At 36.7% G+C, this 23,461-nt stretch overlaps 1 protein-coding gene across 1 annotated transcript in view; it reads right to left on the reverse strand.

Moving 5' to 3' along the window:
• The window catches only part of LOC134528880 (uncharacterized), a 530,965-nt gene that overhangs the window by 429,198 nt on the left and 78,306 nt on the right, over positions 1–23,461 (reverse strand). Inside the window, exons 5-6 of the mRNA XM_063362546.1 lie at positions 4,693–4,866; positions 3,948–4,104 (exon numbers count right to left, since the gene is read on the reverse strand). Coding sequence (XP_063218616.1) covers positions 3,948–4,104; positions 4,693–4,866 — 331 coding nt within the window. The remainder of the gene's footprint in view (positions 1–3,947; positions 4,105–4,692; positions 4,867–23,461) is intronic.

Genomic DNA, 23,461 nt, shown 5'->3' on the forward strand with positions numbered 1-23,461 from the left:
ACACTGTCGTTAACATAAGTTTAACTAAGGATTGTTTAAAGTTACCTAACCTTTTTAAACAAATTTTAAGCTTTTTCACTTCACCAACTAACTTCAAGTAGTTAAAGCATTGTTTAAATCTATTAAAGATTGTTTGAAATTCAATAACAATCAGTGGCCGCTGTATTTTGTTCGTTTTCGGGTCATATAAAGTTAAGTTTGTAAACAAATATAGTTAATAAAGAATTATTAATATTACAATTATTTGAACATTCTTATATTTATTTTACAAGCAAGTTTTTTAAAGAACAATAATCTTATTATTAGGTTAGGTTATTTATGTTAGATTAAATCGTATACCTAGCTGTAATAAAATTATGAAAATGTCTTAACTATGTGTTCAAATGTGCATGAAAAATTTAGATGCATTTAATAAGTAACTTACTTGCTTAGGTTAATTTGTGAAGAAATGTTTTCAGTAATAGCTCCTTATTCGTAGTAATTAAATATGTTAGAGATGAACGAGAGATTCAACTCATAAAGATGTCCATGCATTTTGTATTAATATTTGTGGAATAAATATAAAGCTGCCTTAGGTCGTTGATCTATAATGGTTCAAGTTTGTTTCCAACCAATGAAAAGGAAATAAAAATAGCAACATTAAGTAAAAATGGCTATATATAACTTATATGACAACAAAAAACTAAAGTAGTTAATTAAAAATTAAAAATTGAACTTATTTATTTTAAAACTATCGCATAAAATTTGATTTGGAAATATTTCTTCATAAAAATAATATATGAGACATTTGTTTGATCGAAACACAAGCAGAAGTTCACTTTCCATTAGCACATTCTTTATTTAGTTAAAACATGCATTTGAATCATTATCATCACCATCATTATGAACTAATTTTTCTTGCATAAAAATTTGAGGTTATTTATGTGTCTTGTTTTCGTCTTAAAGTATCAGCTGGAACTATTGTACGGCCATTTTGGTATGTGCTAAACGCCTGTTAAAGTTAAGCAATGGTTGTATATCTTAAACGAAAGTAAATATTTAATGAAATGCAATTCGTAACTAAACTATGCTTAGGAGTTGTTAATATTTGCTTAAAATCTTAAACGATGGTGGCGAAATTAGCCCTTGATCGCAGAATTCATCAGGCAATGAGCAGATGGCATTTTCCAGAGCAAGCAGAGGATTGTGGAAGCTAGCTTAAAGGTCAATGAACCTGCGAATTTTTCCAGACCCTACCGATCAACAGGTAAATTAATTGAAGCAATTTGTTTGACAGCGCCACATAAAGGAGCAAACTTCCTTTTGCATGGGCACTGGGAGTCGAATCATTGAGGCAGGCTAAATGTATGGTTTTACATTACACGTTCCTGCACTAATGGCCGGTTGCACCATTCTGCTCTTTGATCTGCGATCCAAAGATATTTTACCAAATATGATGTAATGATAATTCCTCTTAACGTTGCGCTAACACATTCTGGCACCTAATTACCGTGAACTGAAGTCCATATTTTTCAATCTGCGGCAACAGGCAGCAGCAGTGTCGAAAAAAAAAGTTAGGTGCGTTTCTATTGGTGAACTGAAACGATATGAATTCGCTACAATAGATTGTGCAATGACAATAACATAGTTGATGGGGAAGCCTACTATTCACAAAGACTTTTTGGCACGCTTGAATATTTACCTTCGTGTAACTTGGATGCCCATAACAGTTTCGAAGTTTACCGAAGTTCGCCGCTCGCTCATACAACTTCTGTAATTCTATTTATAATGTTAATAAGACCTATAATGGCATCTGACCACAGTATTCTAATGTAACTTACATAACATATTCAACCATCCACTCTTTTAAAAGTATATTTAATGTTGCTACTCTAACCTAACTAACCATTCAAAATGGTAAAAGTATTTTTAATGTAGGTAACCTAACCTACTATTCTCACGATATCAAGAATTTGTAATAATTACCTACACCTATCGTAACCACTCGTTAAAATGGTAAGTTACTAATATTTTGTGGAAATTTCATTTATTATTTCCAGAAAAGTGGCTTTCCTTCAGAATTACAAATGAACAGGTTCTGATTTTAGCTCCCTGTGATTACTGTAGCAAGCTGTTTAGAAGCACAGTAAGGACACATTAAAAAATAAGTTACACGGACACAAATATTCGAGCGTGCCGAAAACACTTTGTGAAATTCAGGTTTCACTAGTTGATGTGGTCACCGCACGACAGTAGCTCATTTTGTTTCTGCCTCGTTTCTTTTGATATTTAGTCATGACTGAAGAACGCATACCGGTATTTAAAATCTATGTGAAAACCAAACAGTCTGATGTATGAATAAGTTTCGATAAAATAAAGCCTCCATTTAATATACAATAGTTGTAACGAAATAAAATGCATTATAAGTACTACAATAACGAACATTACAAACACTTAAATTTGAGTATTACATTTGGAATGTTGTTATAACGCTCGAAAAGGCAGTGAGTTTTCATACATTTATAATATTTAGTAATCATTCTCTAATTTTAATTAAAAATTCCGGACATATCTGCTTCCACTGTGTCGATCCAAGATCATAGTCATGAGCAACCACGACAGTCGGTTCAACTCTAATGGCGAAACTGGCCATAAGGGAATTGAAGAGATCATAGTAGGCTCCACACGACTTGGGAACCCACCTGTCACGCTGGGGGTTGGTTCGAACCATCAACCGTTGCCTCGTCACAAGAACATTACTTGCTAGTCACCACATCTACCGATGATTGAAAAGAAACGGAGTGTCCTTCAGGTTTAAAGTCGAGAACATTGTAATAATTTTTTGTGTAATTTTGCACAAATGTATGTGGAAATAAAGTCTCCACTTAAAGTGGTGAGTATTTTTATACCTACGCAAATTCATTTTTCTTTGTTCATGGGCGTACGTAATGGGTTGGATAAGGAGAAGGGTTATATCCCCTCAAAATCCTAAAAAAAATATATCATTCCATGAAAAAACAAAAGGAAATAATTTGAAAGCAAGCAGCGGATACACTGGTTCTATTCCCCCCCCCCCCCCCCTAATGAAATTCTATGTTCATTCAAGTCTGTGTTTGAGTAAAAATACTAACTAAAATGTTAAATTACAATTCCTACAATTTGGTGAATATGCCACAGCTGTTTGCGTATTTTTACTCCACGTTATATAAATTTATAAATACAAAGCATGTGTAAAATTACCACAACCGCTAGTTAGTTTTAGGACTTGTTCTTTAAAGCGATTTTTTAATAATGTAACGATTTAATGAACTATCAAACACTTAAAATAAACTGATTCAGCTAGCAGAGTATGAGTCTAGGACTAATTGATTGATAATCTAGCGTCCTAACCTCTCGACCATTATGCACACTAATTAACCATGTAATAATGGGAATACCACTTACATAATTACGTTTTCATTAATTGAGATTTTATTAACAAATACGTGTATTTTTGCAAATGCATGGTCTTTTGAATATTTTTTTTACAATTGTAATAGACGTTTACAATGACTTCAGTGTATTTATACGACTACATTGCTGAAATAAATATGAGAGTACGGTACATTAATTAATCCCAAACTTAGCGGATATGCATTTTCACATATATAAACTTTTTTCTAGAAATATTTTGTAAAACTATACAAGTGTGTTTCTTTTTAATAACCACACAACAAAAATATAAAACAAATAAACTTTTTTATATGTAATTTTACCATTTTTTACAATGTTTTGTGTGAAGCGGGCAGCTACAGAGAGGCACGAAGAAAAGAATTATTTAAAGTATATTATCACGAGTTTGGAAACTGTGTACAAGTTACTAGTTACAATCACGTTATGCACTCAAATTTCAGCAATGTAGCCATAATATTAAATGTATACAGAATATAACTAAACATACGAAGCAAACACTTAATGCTTCTCGTCACCTGCATGTGAAAGTTGATTCCAGCAAGCACAGTTTCTCGCACTCTGCCTTGGTCTGGATGTTTCTTTCTTCTCGGTCGTCGAAGCCTTCCAAGTAGGCTCCAACCACTCTTTCGAATGCCCACAGCCTGTCCCCGCACATGGAGTTCAGATTCGACACTGCCAACATGCGAACACGGAAGTTGACTCAGTAGTGGGGAGACCGGGGCAGGTTGTAACAGTTTTTGTATTTAATTTTTTTTTGTGTTCATGTATAATACCTTAGAAAAATATTTACTGGGAAAATTATGAAAGAGTCCTTCTTCTTCCATCTCAGGTTTTTTGTAAACAATCCTTCTGCTATTTTTTGCTGCACAAGGGGAAAACCGCTTAAGAGAAAAGTGTTACAACCAGTCCCGCTCTGGGGCTGGTTGTAACAGACCCTGGGGTTGGTTGTAACAGTATTTAAAAGTGTTTAAAAATTGAAATCCAGGAATTGTTTACAATTGATTGCGAACCATGCAGGAAATATTTAACATATACTTGTTTTCACATATTTGGCAGAACGAAAATGTCTTACGTATGCATAGTAGGTACCTAATGCTTACTCGGATATTCCATCTGATTGACAGTTGTGACAAACATACTTTTTAGATTTTTTCGTACAAGAAAAGTGTGACCACAATTGGCAGTCCAAACAACGAACCCACTCCTCACCAGGCTTGCTGGAAGAAAATGGTTCTAAACACACTTAACATAAACATTCACTGTCGTCCTCTGATGAGCTGCTGTCACTTTGTAATGAATTTCGTTGTTTTGGAGAAAGTGTTGGCTTAGCTTTAACACGTCTGCACATTTGTGGTAATTTCTTCTTTCCTTTCAGGAAGACCCGATTTCTTCGTTTCTCATATTCTTCCTCCAGCGCATTCTTTTCCGGAGTGTCTGTCAAAATGGCATTTTTCCTTGTTTTTCTGCTACTATTTGTTTTCCTCGGTGCGGATTTTGGAAGTGGCTGGACTGCTTCCGGGAAAAACAATTCTGGCTCGAGTGAATTATTAGGACATGCTTGAGTTTGATAATCTGGAGATTCCCTTGCCATATCATGTGAACAACTTGATGCTACGTCTGGATTTGGTCTGTCCGTCACAAACGAAGGAGCAAAATCTGTATCATTAAATATGTCTCTGTTGTAAGGAAAATTCTACATTTCTCAAATCCTTGGTGGATGTTTATCAGGGTTGTAGCTAGCGGGAAAGCTATTTTTAAGATCGATGGAATATAATAGATTGTCATCGGCTTAACTGTTGTTTCTGGGATTTTGTTGTTCCTTAACAGTAGTATATAATAGTATTTCCTAGATCAGGATGCAGGTAGTGAATTGAAGATTGTCGACCGCCATATTGGATTGTGACGTCACGGCGGCCATCTTGGATGGTTGTGACCTTGACCTTTGACCTTGACCTTGAATTTGATCCTCAAAAATCGCCAAAATCCGCCAAAATTGGGCAAAATTTGCCCAAAATTCCTCAAAAATCGCCAAAATTTCCATTTCTGTGGAAAAAAGTTCCGCCAAAAAATCTCAAAAAATTCCACAAATTAAAAATTTCTCATTTCGAGGGAAAAATTCCCCGTTTCGAGGGAAAAATTCCCGTTTTTAGTCCTTAAAAATCCCAGCGGCTGAAAATTCCTAAAACTGGCTTAAGCATCCTTAACTCAAGCCTCAGTTAAGCCATTTCTAGGAATAAGGATACCATGACCGCCATCTTGGATTATGTCGTCACCGTTGCAATTTTCGTTACGGTCGCCATCTTTAACTTTTTTATTATCCGATTTTAATAAAAAAATTAAAATTTATTAAAAAAATTCAAATAATAAAAATTTAATAAAAATATTTAAAAAGCATACTTTTTCGACACGGAGCTCGGAGTCCTCGGTTCGAACCCGACGAATGCAAAAAAATAAAAATGACGACCGATCCTTCCCTCGTGGTGGGTGCTGGCAGACTGACTCCCACCACTTTTTATCATCATCTAGTATGACGTCATGGCCGCCATCTTGTCTTCGATGCTGGAAGCCATCATCATTGTATCGTCGGCTAGAGTGCGCCGATGACATGTTAGTTTAATTCGTATCCTCTAGAGTGCAGTAATAATTTATTACTGTGACACCCGCCATCTTGTCATTTGGCCGCCATCTTGAAAATCCGTAATTATTTAGCTAGAAATGTGTGAAAAGTTCCAAAATTCATTAAATAAATCACTCATTAACTTGCATATCGATTCGATCCGCTCCAGTCCTTGGTTCGATCCTCGATCGATGCAATAATGTTTAATTTTATGAAAAAAATAATAATTTCAATAAACCATGTTCAACATTCGTAAAGAGACTTTAAATCATCTACTACCATCATCCTATCAGACATCAAGACCACCATATTGGAAATTCGTAATTTTAATGCTAGAGATTCGGGAAAAAGTTAAAAATTCATTAAATAAATTTGTAATCCATATAATGATTGATTGGATAGACTAATGTCCTTGGTTCGATCCCTGGCCGATACAAAACAACTTTAATATTTTAAAAAAAGTACCACTAAAGTGGCAGGTTTGAGAAAATAAAATACACCACAAGTTCCTTTAAAAAAAACTTTTATTACATACATACTACACTTCTACAAGTACAAAAAAATACACAGACAAATTACTAAAGCCTTTTGGATTCCTCGATTCAAACAGTCTTCTTATTGTACGGACTAAGCCTTTTACATGACTTTAAATGTCTATCCGATCCGGTCATCACCGCAGCCAGAGACGGACTGAAGTTCATATCACTTATATAGTCTCATTAGCCGGTACAACACATGAGTCAAATCAATAACCATGTTCATTATAGGTCTCGGAGCATTTTTTATAATGACGATGTAAGCTATCGAGACGTGAAATTAGTTTATTGCACTTATTGCACTGAAATTGTATTCTTTGAACATTATTAGAACAACCGCTTCTTTCATGTCTGCGAGCATTTGAGGTGATAGTAAATGATGCACCACAGTATTTGCACTGATGCGAAGTACGCTCTTCATTAATTGAAGTATTCAATGCTGATGAAACTTCAGCTGATGGTGGAACAGCACATATCGAAGTCTCCTTTAGTGTTGTCAGAGGCGTTGCCAACGGGATCTGCTCCAACATCGTCGGCGCTGACGTCATGGTTCCCGTAGTCGATTCTACATCCTCCATCGAGTTCGACGTTAAAGTCGGTAAAGATGCCATCGAAGTCTCAAGAACAGGCAATTACACGACTTATGCACCAGAAGAAACAAACTAGGTGATCCGTACACCGTCGACGGCAGTAACAAACTGAGCGTCCTGCTGTCTAGGACTCGTTTATATACATTAACCGGTTTGAATAATACGCTAGTCAAATCAAGAACAATTTACTAAAATACTAGAGTCAAAACAACATTAAAAAAATAGAAGCACCATCAAAAAAGGAAGCACATTTGGAAGAATCATCAAAAAAGGAAAAACAATAGGAAGCACCGCCAACGAAAAGGCAGCACATTTGGAAGCACCGTCATCGAAAAGGCAGCACATTTGGAAGCACCGACTACGAAAAGCAGCACATTTGGAAGCACCGACAACGAAAAGGCAGCACATTTGACAGCACCGACAACGAAAAGGCAGCACATTTGGAAGCACCGACTACGAAAAGGCAGCACATTTGGAAGCACCGTCATCGAAAAGGCAGCACATTTGGAAGCACCGACTACGAAAAGCAGCACATTTGGAAGCACCGAAAACGAAAAGGCAGCACATTTGGAAGCACCGTCATCGAAAAGGCTCACATTTGAAAGCACCGACTACGAAAAGGCAGCACATTTGGAAGCACCGTCATCGAAAAGGCAGCACATTTGGAAGCACCGACAACGAAAAAGGCAGCACATTTAGCAGCACCGACAACGAAAAGGCAGCACATTTGGAAGCACCGACTACGAAAAGGCAGCACATTTGGCAGCACCGACAACGAAAAGGCAGCACATTTGGAAGCACCGACTACGAAAAGGCAGCACATTTGGAAGCACCGACAACGAAAAGGCAGCACATTTGGAAGCACAGGTAACGAAAAAGGCAGCACATTTGGAAGCACAGGTAACGAAAAAGGCAGCACATTTGGAAGCACCGACAACGAAAAGGCAGCACATTTGGAAGCACCAACTACGAAAAGGCAGCACATTTGGCAGCACCGACAACGAAAAGGCAGCACATTTGGAAGCACCGACTACGAAAAGGCAGCACATTTGGAAGCACCGACAACGAAAAGGCAGCACATTTGGAAGCACAGGTAACGAAAAAGGCAGCATATTTGGAAGCACCGACAACGAAAAGGCAGCTCATTTGGAAGCACCATCATCGAAAAGGCAGCACATTTGGAATCTCCATCAACAAAAAAAAAGGGCAAAAATGAAGCACAAGTTACGAGATCTAAGTCTTAGTTAGAAATCAGAATACAAGAAATAAAAACATTAAATTCTTATAATTTAATTTATTTATTTTATTGCTTTAAATTATACAAATTCAAGTAAAACAAACCATTATTGTATGTAGCCAGCATTCCTCAGTTCCTTGAGTATGAAGGATATTTCTTTGATGCACGAATAGTTTCCTGCACAAAGCGACCCATGTAGAAGTCTTAGCCGGTCAACCAATATGTTTGGATCTTTCCATGACGTGTAATCATTCTCTTCTACCACCATCTTCCTTGCACCTTTATAATAAATATTATGATCTCTGGTGTCTTCCGTTTTACCACCAACCTCAGGGTAACTTTCATGTTTGAGACGGCGATCATCACAAGCTTGATCAGATTTATTTAATATATCACGTCGTTTCCACCGTTTCGGTCTCAGGACACCGCTACATTCTTCGATCTTGGCAGCTTTAGGTGCTTCATCATAATCTATGTCTTTGTCAACAGCCTCAGAGTCACTGTAACAATCACCGTTGAAGGAATCGTCTTCACCCAATTTACCGTAATAATTCGATGTTGATGATGTTGAAGTGTCTTCGTCGTTTTCATGCTTCCTTTTTAGGAGTCCATCATTTTTACAAAGTAGGAAAGATCTACTTGAATTCGGCTGGAATATATTCTCACTTTTCACGTTAAGGATTCTTCCATTGTCTTCATTCTTCCGTAAATCATCAACCTCCTTCAATTTAAGTTCTTTGTCGAGATCGGTAGAGCCAAGAAAATTATTGTCGTAATGCAGATCACTCTTCCTTAGGCTAGTAGATTCATCGTTGTCCTCTAGCTTGTACGCAGGCTTGGCGCTACAAGTTCTGCCATGTCTTTTTAGGCTCTCTCTCCGCGTAAACGACTTGCTACATCGAACACAACTTATCATATTGCGCAGTGGATTTTTAACACAGTCATTCTTCTCGTGTTGTCTTTTATTCTTTCTCAAGATAAACTCTTTACTGCAAAACTTACACCTATGTTCTTTCGATACAGCGTCAGATCCCAAATCGGAATTCATATTAGTTACTGAGACTAATGCCAGATACCAATTGAGTGTTTTAAATTAGATGCAATACTTAAATAGAAATTTTTTCATATTTCATCAGCGAGAATTAATATATCTCATGCAAAAGTACTTTATGCATGTAGTTCTGCTTTTCAACAACAGATGTCACCACATGTTGCTTGCAGGTAAATAATATTTAGTTATTTTATGCGGGATGCGGGATGCTCACTAACGATCGCAAAAGAAGGATGGCTTCGCTAGACTCCAAGGAAAAGGAAGTTCGTCTTGCATGTTGGTGCTCCACAGATGTCTCATGGCGTAATATTAATTTGACTGAGTAATGATATTTTTTAATTCCACCTGATAAAAACATATTGCAAGTTTTGATTTAGTAGCAGAAATTATCGAATTAAATGTAACTCCAAATAAAATGACATGTCTCATCAGACAAAAAAAAATCCATGCAGAGAATGGTTTCTCAGAATAGTCAGAAACACTTGAAGAAACCACAGGAATGATTGCAAGAACACGGGAAAAACCATCAAAATATTGACAAGAATAATCAGGAGCGCACGGAGAAAACCACCATAATATTGACAAGAATAATCGGAAGCACACGGAGAAAACCGCCACAAGTTTTCTTTGATATCATAAAAATACAAAAAAAAATAATAAAAAATTAAAAATAAAAACGAAAAAAATTCAAACATTCTGGCTTGTACTAGAACTCTAACTTTGCACATCAAAGAGAAGTTCACAAGCTAGCAGAATGTTTGAATTTTTTTCGTTTTTATTTTTAATTTTTTATTAATTTTTTTTTGTATTTTTATGATATCAAAGAAAACTTGTGGCGGTTTTCTCCGTGTGCTTCCGATTATTCTTGTCAATATTATGGTGGTTTTCTCCGTGCGCTCCTGATTATTCTTGTCAATATTTTGATGGTTTTTCCCGTGTTCTTGCAATCATTCCTGTGGTTTCTTCAAGTGTTTCTGACTATTCTGAGAAACCATTCTCTGCATGGATTTTTTTTTGTCTGATGAGACATGTCATTTTATTTGGAGTTACATTTAATTCGATAATTTCTGCTACTAAATCAAAACTTGCAATATGTTTTTATCAGGTGGAATTAAAAAATATCATTACTCAGTCAAATTAATATTACGCCATGAGACATCTGTGGAGCACCAACATGCAAGACGAACTTCCTTTTCCTTGGAGTCTAGCGAAGCCATCCTTCTTTTGCGATCGTTAGTGAGCATCCCGCATCCCGCATAAAATAACTAAATATTATTTACCTGCAAGCAACATGTGGCGACATCTGTTGTTGAAAAGCAGAACTACATGCATAAAGTACTTTTGCATGAGATATATTAATTCTCGCTGATGAAATATGAAAAAATTTCTATTTAAGTATTGCATCTAATTTAAAACACTCAATTGGTATCTGGCATTAGTCTCAGTAACTAATATGAATTCCGATTTGGGATCTGACGCTGTATCGAAAGAACATAGGTGTAAGTTTTGCAGTAAAGAGTTTATCTTGAGAAAGAATAAAAGACAACACGAGAAGAATGACTGTGTTAAAAATCCACTGCGCAATATGATAAGTTGTGTTCGATGTAGCAAGTCGTTTACGCGGAGAGAGAGCCTAAAAAGACATGGCAGAACTTGTAGCGCCAAGCCTGCGTACAAGCTAGAGGACAACGATGAATCTACTAGCCTAAGGAAGAGTGATCTGCATTACGACAATAATTTTCTTGGCTCTACCGATCTCGACAAAGAACTTAAATTGAAGGAGGTTGATGATTTACGGAAGAATGAAGACAATGGAAGAATCCTTAACGTGAAAAGTGAGAATATATTCCAGCCGAATTCAAGTAGATCTTTCCTACTTTGTAAAAATGATGGACTCCTAAAAAGGAAGCATGAAGACGACGAAGACACTTCAACATCATCAACATCGAATTATTACGGTAAATTGGGTGAAGACGATTCCTTCAACGGTGATTGTTACAGTGACTCTGAGGCTGTTGACAAAGACATAGATTATGATGAAGCACCTAAAGCTGCCAAGATCGAAGAATGTAGCGGTGTCCTGAGACCGAAACGGTGGAAACGACGTGATATATTAAATAAATCTGATCAAGCTTGTGATGATCGCCGTCTCAAACATGAAAGTTACCCTGAGGTTGGTGGTAAAACGGAAGACACCAGAGATCATAATATTTATTATAAAGGTGCAAGGAAGATGGTGGTAGAAGAGAATGATTACACGTCATGGAAAGATCCAAACATATTGGTTGACCGGCTAAGACTTCTACATGGGTCGCTTTGTGCAGGAAACTATTCGTGCATCAAAGAAATATCCTTCATACTCAAGGAACTGAGGAATGCTGGCTACATACAATATTGGTTTGTTTTACTTGAATTTGTATAATGTAAAGCAATAAAATAAATAAATTAAATTATAAGAATTTAATGTTTTTATTTCTTGTATTCTGATTTCTAACTAAGACTTAGATCTCGTAACTTGTGCTTCATTTTTGCCCTTTTTTTTTGTTGATGGAGATTCCAAATGTGCTGCCTTTTCGATGATGGTGCTTCCAAATGAGCTGCCTTTTCGTTGTCGGTGCTTCCAAATGTGTTGCCTTTTTCGTTACCGGTGCTTCCAAATGTGCTGCCTTTTCGTTGTCGGTGCTTCCAAATGTGCTGCCTTTTCGATGACGGTGCTTCCAAATGTGCTGCCTTTTCGTAGTCGGTGCTTCCAAATGTGCTGCCTTTTCGATGACGGTGCTTCCAAATGTGCTGTCTTTTCGTTGTCGGTGCTTCCAAATGTGCTGCCTTTTTCGTTACCTGTGGTTCCAAATGTGCTGCCTTTTCGTTGTCGGTGCTTCCAAATGTGCTGCCTTTTCGTAGTCGGTGCTTCCAAATGTGCTGCCTTTTCGTTGTCGGTGCTGCCAAATGTGCTGCCTTTTCGTAGTTGGTGCTTCCAAATGTGCTGCCTTTTCGTTGTCGGTGCTTCCAAATGTGCTGCCTTTTTCGTTACCTGTGCTTCCAAATGTGCTGCCTTTTTCGTTACCTGTGCTTCCAAATGTGCTGCCTTTTCGTTGTCGGTGCTTCCAAATGTGCTGCCTTTTCGTAGTCGGTGCTTCCAAATGTGCTGCCTTTTCGTAGTCGGTGCTTCCAAATGTGCTGCCTTTTCGTTGTCGGTGCTGCTAAATGTGCTGCCTTTTTCGTAGTCGGTGCTTCCAAATGTGCTGCCTTTTCGATGACGGTGCTTCCAAATGTGCTGCCTTTTCGTTGTCGGTGCTTCCAAATGTGCTGCTTTTCGTAGTCGGTGCTTCCAAATGTGCTGCCTTTTCGTTGTCGGTGCTTCCAAATGTGCTGCCTTTTCGATGACGGTGCTTCCAAATGTGCTGCCTTTTCGTAGTCGGTGCTTTCAAATGTGCTGCCTTTTCGATGACGGTGCTTCCAAATGTGCTGCCTTTTCGTTGTCGGTGCTTCCAAATGTGCTGCTTTTCGTAGTCGGTGCTTCCAAATGTGCTGCCTTTTCGATGACGGTGCTTCCAAATGTGCTGCCTTTTCGTAGTCGGTGCTTCCAAATGTGCTGCCTTTTCGTTGTCGGTGCTGTCAAATGTGCTGCCTTTTCGTTGTCGGTGCTTCCAAATGTGCTGCTTTTCGTAGTCGGTGCTTCCAAATGTGCTGCCTTTTCGATGACGGTGCTTCCAAATGTGCTGCCTTTTCGTTGGCGGTGCTTCCTATTGTTTTTCCTTTTTTGATGATTCTTCCAAATGTGCTTCCTTTTTTGATGGTGCTTCTATTTTTTTAATGTTGTTTTGACTCTAGTATTTTAGTAAATTGTTCTTGATTTGACTAGCGTATTATTCAAACCGGTTAATGTATATAAACGAGTCCTAGACAGCAGGACGCTCAGTTTGTTACTGCCGTCGACGGTGTACGGATCACCTAGTTTGTTTCTTCTGGTGCATAAGCCGTGTAATTGCCTGTTCTTGAGACTTGGATGGCATCTTTACCGACTGTAACGTCGAACTCGATGGAGGATGTAGAATCGACTACGGGAACCATGACGTCAGCGCCGACGATGTTGGAGCAGATCCCGTTGGCAACGCCTCTGACAACACTAAAGGAGACTTCGATATGTGCTGTTCCACCATCAGCTGAAGTTTCATCAGCATTGAATACTTCAATTAATGAAGAGCGTACTTCGCATCAGTGCAAATACTGTGGTGCATCATTTACTATCACCTCAAATGCTCGCAGACATGAAAGAAGCGGTTGTTCTAATAATGTTCAAAGAATACAATTTCAGTGCAATAAGTGCAATAAACTAATTTCACGTCTCGATAGCTTACATCGTCATTATAAAAAATGCTCCGAGACCTATAATGAACATGGTTATTGATTTGACTCATGTGTTGTACCGGCTAATGAGACTATATAAGTGATATGAACTTCAGTCCGTCTCTGGCTGCGGTGATGACCGGATCGGATAGACATTTAAAGTCATGTAAAAGGCTTAGTCCGTACAATAAGAAGACTGTTTGAATCGAGGAATCCAAAAGGCTTTAGTAATTTGTCTGTGTATTTTTTTGTACTTGTAGTAGTGTAGTATGTATGTAATAAAAGTTTTTTTTAAAGGAACTTGTGGTGTATTTTATTTTCTCAAACCTGCCACTTTAGTGGTACTTTTTTTAAAATATTAAAGTTGTTTTGTATCGGCCAGGGATCGAACCAAGGACATTAGTCTATCCAATCAATCATTATATGGATTACAAATTTATTTAATGAATTTTTAACTTTTTCCCGAATCTCTAGCATTACAATTACGAATTTCCAATATGGTGGTCTTGATGTCTGATAGGATGATGGTAGTAGATGATTTAAAGTCTCTTTACGAATGTTGAACATGGTTTATTGGAATTTTTATTTTTTTCATAAAATTAAACATTATTGCATCGATCGAGGATCGAACCAAGGACTGGAGCGGATCGAATCGATATGTAAGTTAATGAGTGATTTATTTAATGAATTTTGGAACTTTTCCCAAATTTCTAGCTAAATAATTACGGATTTTCAAGATGGCGGCCAAATGACAAGATGGCGGGTGTCAGTAATAAATTATTACTGCACTCTAGAGGATACGAATTAAACTAACATGTCATCGGCGCACTCTAGCCGACGATACAATGATGATGGCTTCCAGCATCGAAGACAAGATGGCGGCCATGACGTCATACTAGATGATGATAAAAAGTGGTGGGAGTCAGTCTTCCAGCACCCACCACGAGGGAAGGATCGGTCGTCATTTTTATTTTTTTGCATTCGTCGGGTTCGAACCGAGGACTCCGAGCTCCGTGTCGAAAAAGTATGCTTTTTAAATATTTTTATTAAATTTTTATTATTAGAATTTTTTTAATAAATTTTAATTTTTTTTATTAAAATCGGATAATAAAAAAGTTAAAGATGGCGACCGTAACGAAAATTGCAACGGTGACGACATAATCCAAGATGGCGGTCATGGTATCCTTATTCCTAGAAATGGCTTAACTGAGACTTGAGTTAAGGATGCTTAAGCCAGTTTTAGGAATTTTCAGCCGCTGGGATTTTTAAGGGCTAAAAACGGGAATTTTTCCCTCGAAACGGGAAATTTTTCCCTCGAAATGAGAAATTTTTAATTTGTGGAATTTTTTGAGATTTTTTGGCGGAACTTTTTTCAACAGAAATGGAAATTTTGGCGATTTTTGAGGAATTTTGGGCAAATTTTGCCCAATTTTGGCGGATTTTGGCGATTTTTGAGGATCAAATTCAAGGTCAAGGTCAAAGGTCAAGGTCACAACCATCCAAGATGGCCGCCGTGACGTCACAATCCAATATGGCGGTCGACAATCTTCAATCCACTACCTGCATCCTGATCTAGGAAATACTATTATATACTACTCTTAACCATGCATCCATTGCTGTGTTTATCTGTCTCTTGAGTGGTGAAAAGACACTTTGATCAAGTGGCTGAAGCCGATGAGTGCAATGAGGTGGGAACGATAACATAACTATGCCATTTTGTTTTGCAAAATCGAGACAGAGAGATATGTGACTGATGATTGTCTAAAAGTAGGAGGACTGGTGTCTCTAAGCTAGGACGAACACAAGCGACAAAATGCTTAAGAAAAATAAACAACTCGGCTTCGGTTGTCTATCCAGACTTATTTGCAGCACCTATACACCCTGTTGGACCATCTCTGATGAAGTGATCGTAATACCTGACTCTAGGAAAGATGAACATGGGAGGAATAGAATTGCTTGCAGCATTCACTGCCACAGTTAAGGTAACCAACTGTCCTCGTTCGGCTGATGTCATAGCTCCAAATTTCAGTTTCAGTGGGAAGCAAAATCAACACGTGTAGTTGTCAAGGTGATAACGAGCAAGAGGTAATAAATCCTGCTCGAAATAGTATCTGTAGAGTGTAGGGCAACAAGTGCAGTAGGTTTTTTTACATGCTTTATATTAGCTTCACCTGTATGTTTGTATGTCCGTCTGTAACTCTTTCGACTAAGAGTGAGTGGCTTATCACTGTAAAATGTCCCACCAATTTCATTACGTTCATTAGCCGAGCGGTCTAAGGCGCGCGACTTCTGTGACGTCAGTTTTCGGATTCAGCGATCGTGGGTTCTACTCCCGGCCACGCCGAAAAAATAAATGTTTTTTTTTTTTTTTTCGGTAAATTCTAAGATTATAACCATACATCTAACTGTAAATGATTCGGAGAGACTTTACCATTTCTTTGTGACGTTGCAACTCCAAATAGTTATCTCAGATGGTAATAGATAGTGTCGGTAGCTCATTTCCCTATGATAATTATACATAAATATAGTTTAAAAAACTAAAAAAAACAAGCTTTTAAAGAATATCAAACTAAAAAGTTAAAAATAAATATAGTTTAAAAAACTAAAGAAACATGCTTTTAAAGATTATCAAACTAAAAAGTAAAAAATAATTTATAATTTAATTAATGACAATAGTATATAAGCAATACTAGTATAAATGAGAAAAAAACATGGGGCGCTTAATATACAAAAAATATGGCACCCTGGCAATTAAAGAAAACTTCACTCTAGCGGGTAAAAATTAAACTAATATGACGGCAATCCCATCCAGAAGTCGAAAACAATATCTCGGCAGTGGCCTCAGGCAGACAAAAATAAGATTGTCAGCATGACATTATTCTGGCTAACATACCTGCCTTGGAATTAGTGGTGGGAGGTTAGTCTGTAGGTGGCTTCCGTGAAGGGAGTATCCATCGCTATTTTTATTTCTATTGACCTTGCCAGGTTCGAACAGAGGACCTTTTATAAAAAAAATTAATTAAAACTTTACTAATTAAATTTTTATAGATTTTAAAATTTTTCTCAAATTTCTATGTTAAAAATTACGGAATTTAAATATGGCGGACAATTACACTAGTATGCAAAATGATTTTATATGATTTTATGATCTTAGGTGTTCCTAGTATATTTTTTTGTGCTGATTACAGAACTGCAATCCGTTTTTTCCTATCATGTACAGTTTTTTTTTTTTTTTGCAAATTGAGGACACTAATTTTTTATTTAAACGTAAATTTTACAATGGGAATTTTCATTGCGAAGGAGAAATTTTATTTTCGTAAGAGGTAATAGTTGGCAACACTTGTTACACACAGCTGGCGTTAGGAGGGAAATAGTAATTCATTGTTTACATGCTGTAGTGTGGGGTTTTATTTGAGAAATGAGTTCCTGTAAGTGTTTAAATAATCCAAAAGTGTTTGTGGTAGTTATGTAACTGCTAATCAAAGACAATACATCAGTAGTTTGGTGAGAAATGTCTTTTGTGCTTACTTCGGCATAAAGCTTGGTGATCATGACAAAATTTGGCACCTCACAAGGTATGTCGTACATGTGTCGAGGGACTGAGACTGCGGAAAAATGGTGCAAAAAATTAATGCCATTTGCATTTCCAATGGTCTGGAGGGAGCCACAAAATCGCATTAAAGACTTTTCTAGACCTTTCTAGGTCATAACGTAAATCTAAGAAGGACATACAATATACGAAAATTCCTTCGGCCATACGACCAGTTATACATTGTGAATCTCTTCCTATACCAGTTCCACCTCCCGTTCTCTAAATGGTAGCCTACTACAGGAGAGCAGTTCAGAAAATGAATGTGATAATGCTGATAATTACAAGTCCGAAGAAAATTCTGCGCCAAAATAATTCACTATAAATGAACTTAACGATTTAACTCGTGACTTAAATCTGACAAAAGATGGCTGCTCAATTGCTTGTATCAAGATTTAAAGCAAAAAAATCTCCTACTTCCTGGAGTTTCGTTCTCTTGGTATATGACTCGAGAGAAGGAATAAATACAATTTTTTAAATAAGTAGACTCTCTGGTTTATTGGTGTGTTATTGAGGGTTTATTGGATTTCTTTAATGTCACTTACACTCCAAGTGAGTGGAGGTTATTTATCGACTCGTCCAAAAGTAGTCTCAAAGTTTTAATTTTACATAATGGTATTTTTTTTGGTTCATTACCCTTTGCGCATTCAGTGCATCTCAAGGAAACATATGAAAATCTCAAAGTTCTGCTAAAATGCGTGAACTATGAAAAACATTCTGGACAGTTTGCGGTGTTTTAAAAGTTGTTATTATGCTACTTGGTCTACAATCTGACTACACAAAAATGCCGTGTTTTTTTTTGTGAATTGTACAGCACAGCCAAAGACAAATACTGGAAGCAGACAGACTGGCCCAAAAGAAAAACCCTACAACCTGGTTCACAGAACATAATAAATGTACCACTTGTTCAACAAAGCAAGGCACTATTACCTCCTCTTCACATTAAACTCGGATCAATGAAGCAGTTCACTAAAGCACTTCCAAAAGAAGGTGTCTGCTTCCAGTATTGGGTAACAAACTTTCCGAAAGTAACTTATGCGAAACTGAAAGAAGGGGTCTTTTTTGGACCGCAGATCAGAAAATTAATGAAAAACAGTATGTTCGAAAATACAATGAATCTTGTAGGAAAAAAAGGCATGGGCTTCTTTTGAAGAAGTTGTGGCCAACGTTTTAGGTAACTAAAAACATCAAGAGTACCAAAGAATGGTTGAAGAAATGTTGGAGTATTTCATGAAATAAGGATGTAACATGAGTGTAAAACTTCACTTCTTACATTCACATGTTGATTTTTTCCCTACGAATCTCGGCTATGTGAGTGAAGAACAAGGAGAAAGTTTTCACCAGGATATAAAGGACTTGGAAAAGAAATACCAGGGAAGGTGGAATGTAAAGATGATGGCGGACTACTGCTTCATGCTAAAAAGAGATGGCACAGCTGAAGGAAGAAAATTTAGGAACAGAAGTTTCAACCCAAGTCAGACAGATCTTGAAGTGAAATCAGCGAAGAAGATGAATTAAATTTTCAGATACCGTTGTGTTTTCGTAACAGTCGTAGAATTGTAAAGTGAGTATAATATATTATACTATGGTCCACTGTAATGCAAGTGCATCGCAATTTTATACTGGGTTTTAAAATACACCACTTTAAAATGAAACTCAAATAAATTGTTCACTGTCCAAAAATTTAATTTACTTAAGGGGTTTTATTTACCTGTGGTCTGAACAAGCGTTTTAGGATGCTAAATAGCGCATAACATATTTAATACTTCGTTTCTAACTAAGATTGTAGCAAATAATTTAGATAATAATGTAAATTAATTATTTAAAGGGAAACCATTAAAAAATATTACTTTAAAATAGAGAAAATTGATGAAAACCAACTTAATTTTATGTTTTCAGCAATTTTCTCTCTTGCAACTTAACATTTTTTTATGGTTTTAGTTTTAATAAACCATTAACATTATTATTTCAATTATGTGCCACAATCGTCATTATAAACAAAGTATTAAAGAGATTATGCGCAGTTTAGCATCAGAAAACGCTTGTTCAGGCCAGGGATGTCTTAGTGCCCCTTAAAAAAAAACTCAAAATGGAATTGTAAAAAAACCTTACGTGATACAGGAAAAAAAATCATATTTGACATCAGCATAAAAAATAATTCTAAAAGCACCTTACAGTCTCAGTACTTCGTTCCAAAATTTTTAAAATGATGAATAGTGTTATCAAAATAAAGGAAGTTTTTTGTATTAAAATTTTATTAATTATTTCTAAATTTTTAAAAATTTTCTTATTGTTTCTGTTGAAAATTATAGTTTATCAAGATGGAGACAGTAACAAAAAGTGCAACATCCGGGAAGTTGGGTGCTAGATAGTGGAACATTTTCAAAATGGCGGAACATTCTATAAACCATGATGGCGGGAATACAAAATGGTGGAAATCCAAAATGGTGGATCCAAAATTCCCACTGGTATGAAGGTCAAAGGTCAAGGTCAAGGTTATCCAAGATGGCGACCATTGCGAAAAGTGACATCTTCGAAGTAGAAGGTTGGCTCCGGCACCACATGCTGAGCCCTGCTACAAGACCTAGATTTAAATACTACTTAAAATAATTCTGGCTTGTGTTAGAACTCTAGCCTTGCTGAACAAAGAAGAAGTCCACAAGCTGGCAGAAGCTGTTTTTTGTAATTTTTTAGTTTATTTTTAGTTTTATTTGTTATTTTTTTTTTTCAATTTTCTAATCTTGATTTAGGAAAACGCGCCTTAGTTTTCTCCATTTGCTCCTGATTATGCCTGCCAATATTTTACTGGTTTTCTCCGAGTGCTCCTGATTATACCTTTTAATATTTTGTTGGTTTTCTCCGTGTTCTCCTTAATATTCCTGGCGAGATTTCTGCTGATGTACTGCGAGTGCTTCTGGTTATTTCTGAGAAATCAATCTCTGCATGAAAATTTTTAATTTTTGAGAAATGCAATTTATTCAGAGTTACATTTAATTAGTGAATTTCTGTTAATAAATCGGTACTTGCATAATTCTTATCATGTGGAATAAAAAAACATTATTCAGTCAAAAAATATGCCTTAAAATTACTGAGAAACACTATCATGCAAGACGAACTTCTTTCTCCTTGATGTCTGGCGAAACTCTCCTCTTGAGATCGTAGGTGATCATACCACATCCAACATAAAAAAAAAAGAGTGACTGTCTGTACAACACATCATGCGGTGCCAACTATTGCAAGAATCGGGAACACTTTTGCATAAAATAAATGATCTCTCGATGCTAAATGAAGCTATTGCAGCCAGTTGCAGGCTTGTAGCCTCGTAGCATCGTAGCCTTGTCACCTCGTGGCCAGTTCGAACCTAGCAGACTCGTAGCCTTGTAGCTTCGTAGCCTTTCAGTCTTGTAGTAAAATGTCGTTGGATCTGTTGGAGCTGTATCCTATCGTATCCTGTGACCGAACGTATCCTTGTGGCGAGATCGTATCCCTGTAGGGAAATCGTATTCCTGTGGCAAGACCGTGTCACACGAAATTGAATTTTAGTCCAAAAATGCTTCTTTTTAGTCAAATGTGTGTCCAGTGTGTGCATTGCGTGGTCATTGCGTGTCCAGTGAGTTAATTGCGTCTCCAGCGTGTGTATTGCGTGTACAGAGTGTGTATTGCGTGTACAGAGTGTGTATTACGTGTTATTTGCGTGTCCATTGCGTGTCCTTTTTATTTTTTTTTAATGTGTGTAGTTTCGTTAAATTTACTTTTTTTTGACATATGTGCATCCAAAGGTACTTCCTTTTTTGAGTGTTGTTTTGACTCGTGTATGAATGGAAATTGTTTGTGTTTTTTGATAGCATATTATTAGAAAACCTATGAGTATAAAAGCGAGTACTGGACGACGTAACACTCTGTTTTTTACTGGCTGCAATTGTGTAAATAATAACATAGTTTGACTCCTCTAATAGATAAATCGCGTAATTACCTATTTTTGAGATATTTTGGCATCTTTTCCGTCTTTAATGTCGAACTCGATGGACGTTGTACCATCGTCTACGGGGCGCCTGAATGAAGCGACGGCGACGGCGACTCAGATCCCGTTGGCATCGTCGTTGACAACCACAAATACCTTGATGGAATCTGTATCATCGACTGCGTGAATCTCGTCAGCAATGACGAGATCCCGATGAAAGCGATGCCAACAACCCTGGAGACTTCAATAATTTTTTATTCGACAACAACTATCGAGCATCAATTTCGTTACTGTGGCAAGATTTTCTTGAACAAAAGTAATTCTCGACGACACCACGAGAAGAGATAACGTGCTAAGAATCGTTCTCGCAATATTATTAGCTGTAAATATGTTGCAAGTAATTTACAAGTAATGATAATTTGAAAATACACTTGAAGATATGCAATGACCTGTTGCGTGGCAGAATGTAAAAGTTTCGTTTGAACAGAGAATGATTTATTTGCTTAAGAGTACACCAGGAATTAGTACTACAGCAGCATGTGGTTCGAGTCTGAAAGATTCTTCATCAACTACGCATCCTTGCAGCTACTGCGATATGTAATTCGCATTTACTCTTGATGCACGGAGACAAGAGAGGAGTAAATTTACGAATAATCCTTCTCGTATAAAGTTTCACTGCGATGAATACCATGTTTGGTTTACACGTACTGATAATTTGCGATGACATGCGAAAAACTGTAAAGGTGAAGTCCGTGTGCCTACTGTTGAACTACCTGCAGACATTTCGACTTCTCGCTTTTGATTAGAGACTCGTATGCGTACAAGCACAAAAACAGATGTTTAGCAATTGATTGTAATGACATCTGGACTTGAAACTAAACAAAAGATTTTGCTTGTTGCATTACAGGTAAGTGATAAAATATTCGACTTGGCAAAATCTGCATTTCGTGGATCTTTGTAAGACTACTATTATCTAAATATGTTTTGTGTGTCAAAATACATTTTGTTTTTCTTGATAATATCAAGCAGAAAATAATCAATCAGCTTACTGATGAAGTCGTATCGTACGGACCAATAAAATATAACTTGTGGCTGGAGAGTTTCCATGGTAAACGGTAACCGTTCCAATACCATACCACGTGAAGAAGTGCGCAATCAAGACAATGAATACTACTTTTTACAGTTATGATGATGTAAAGCAGTCCGTTAAAAACTGTATCGGTAAACTCTGTCGGGAATAAAAAGACAATGTAAGAATACGATCTGGCTGGTCTTTTTCTTCAGTAAACCGATTGTAGCAAAGAATTAGTCAGTTCAAGCCAATTCAGACCTATGTGTTTATTAGATTACTAACTTTAGCAAGTGTTCCTGTAGTAGTGCAGTATTTATGTAATGAAATTTTGTTTGTAATTTTGTTGTTTTATTTCTTGAACATGTCTCTTTTATAGTGAATTGAAGTGATATTTATTTAAATTTGATTTTTTATTTCATTGACCAATGATTTAACCGAGGAAGGATATCAATCGAATCATTAATTTTTTAATAAGTTATTTTTAAAATTATTTTTGGAATTTTTCCGGAAACTCTAGCTAAAAAAATAAATATTTTCAAGATGGCAGCCATAACGGCTTACTGGAGGCTGGTAGTATATTAACTGAAGTCGGTAATAGGATTTTAAAAAAGATTTATTCTATTAGTGTTTTATAATAAGAAAAACATTTTTGCATCGATCAAGGAGCGAAGCAAGAACAGTAATCAAATCAATCAATAATTATTTTTATAATAGCATTTGAAAATTATGTTTGGAATATTTTCAGATTTTCTAGGTTAAATGTTGCAGATTTTCAAGATGACAGCCAAATGTAAAAGATGGTGGACGTCCTTGCAATAAATAATTACTGCATCTAGTGGGGGAAAACAAAACTAACATGACAGTAACTTCGTCTAGTAGACGAAAACAGTATGTCGGATCCAAGATGGTGGCCTCCAGCAGACAAAAACAAGATGGCGGGCTTGACGTAATACTAGCTGGAAATATGTATATTTACCTTGGCAATAGTAATGGGATGTCAGTCTGTCGGTGGTTTCCATGAAAGAAGGT

Source organism: Bacillus rossius, chromosome 2 (genome assembly GCF_032445375.1).
Source record: "Bacillus rossius redtenbacheri isolate Brsri chromosome 2, Brsri_v3, whole genome shotgun sequence".
NCBI classification, from domain to species: Eukaryota; Metazoa; Arthropoda; class Insecta; order Phasmatodea; family Bacillidae; genus Bacillus; species Bacillus rossius.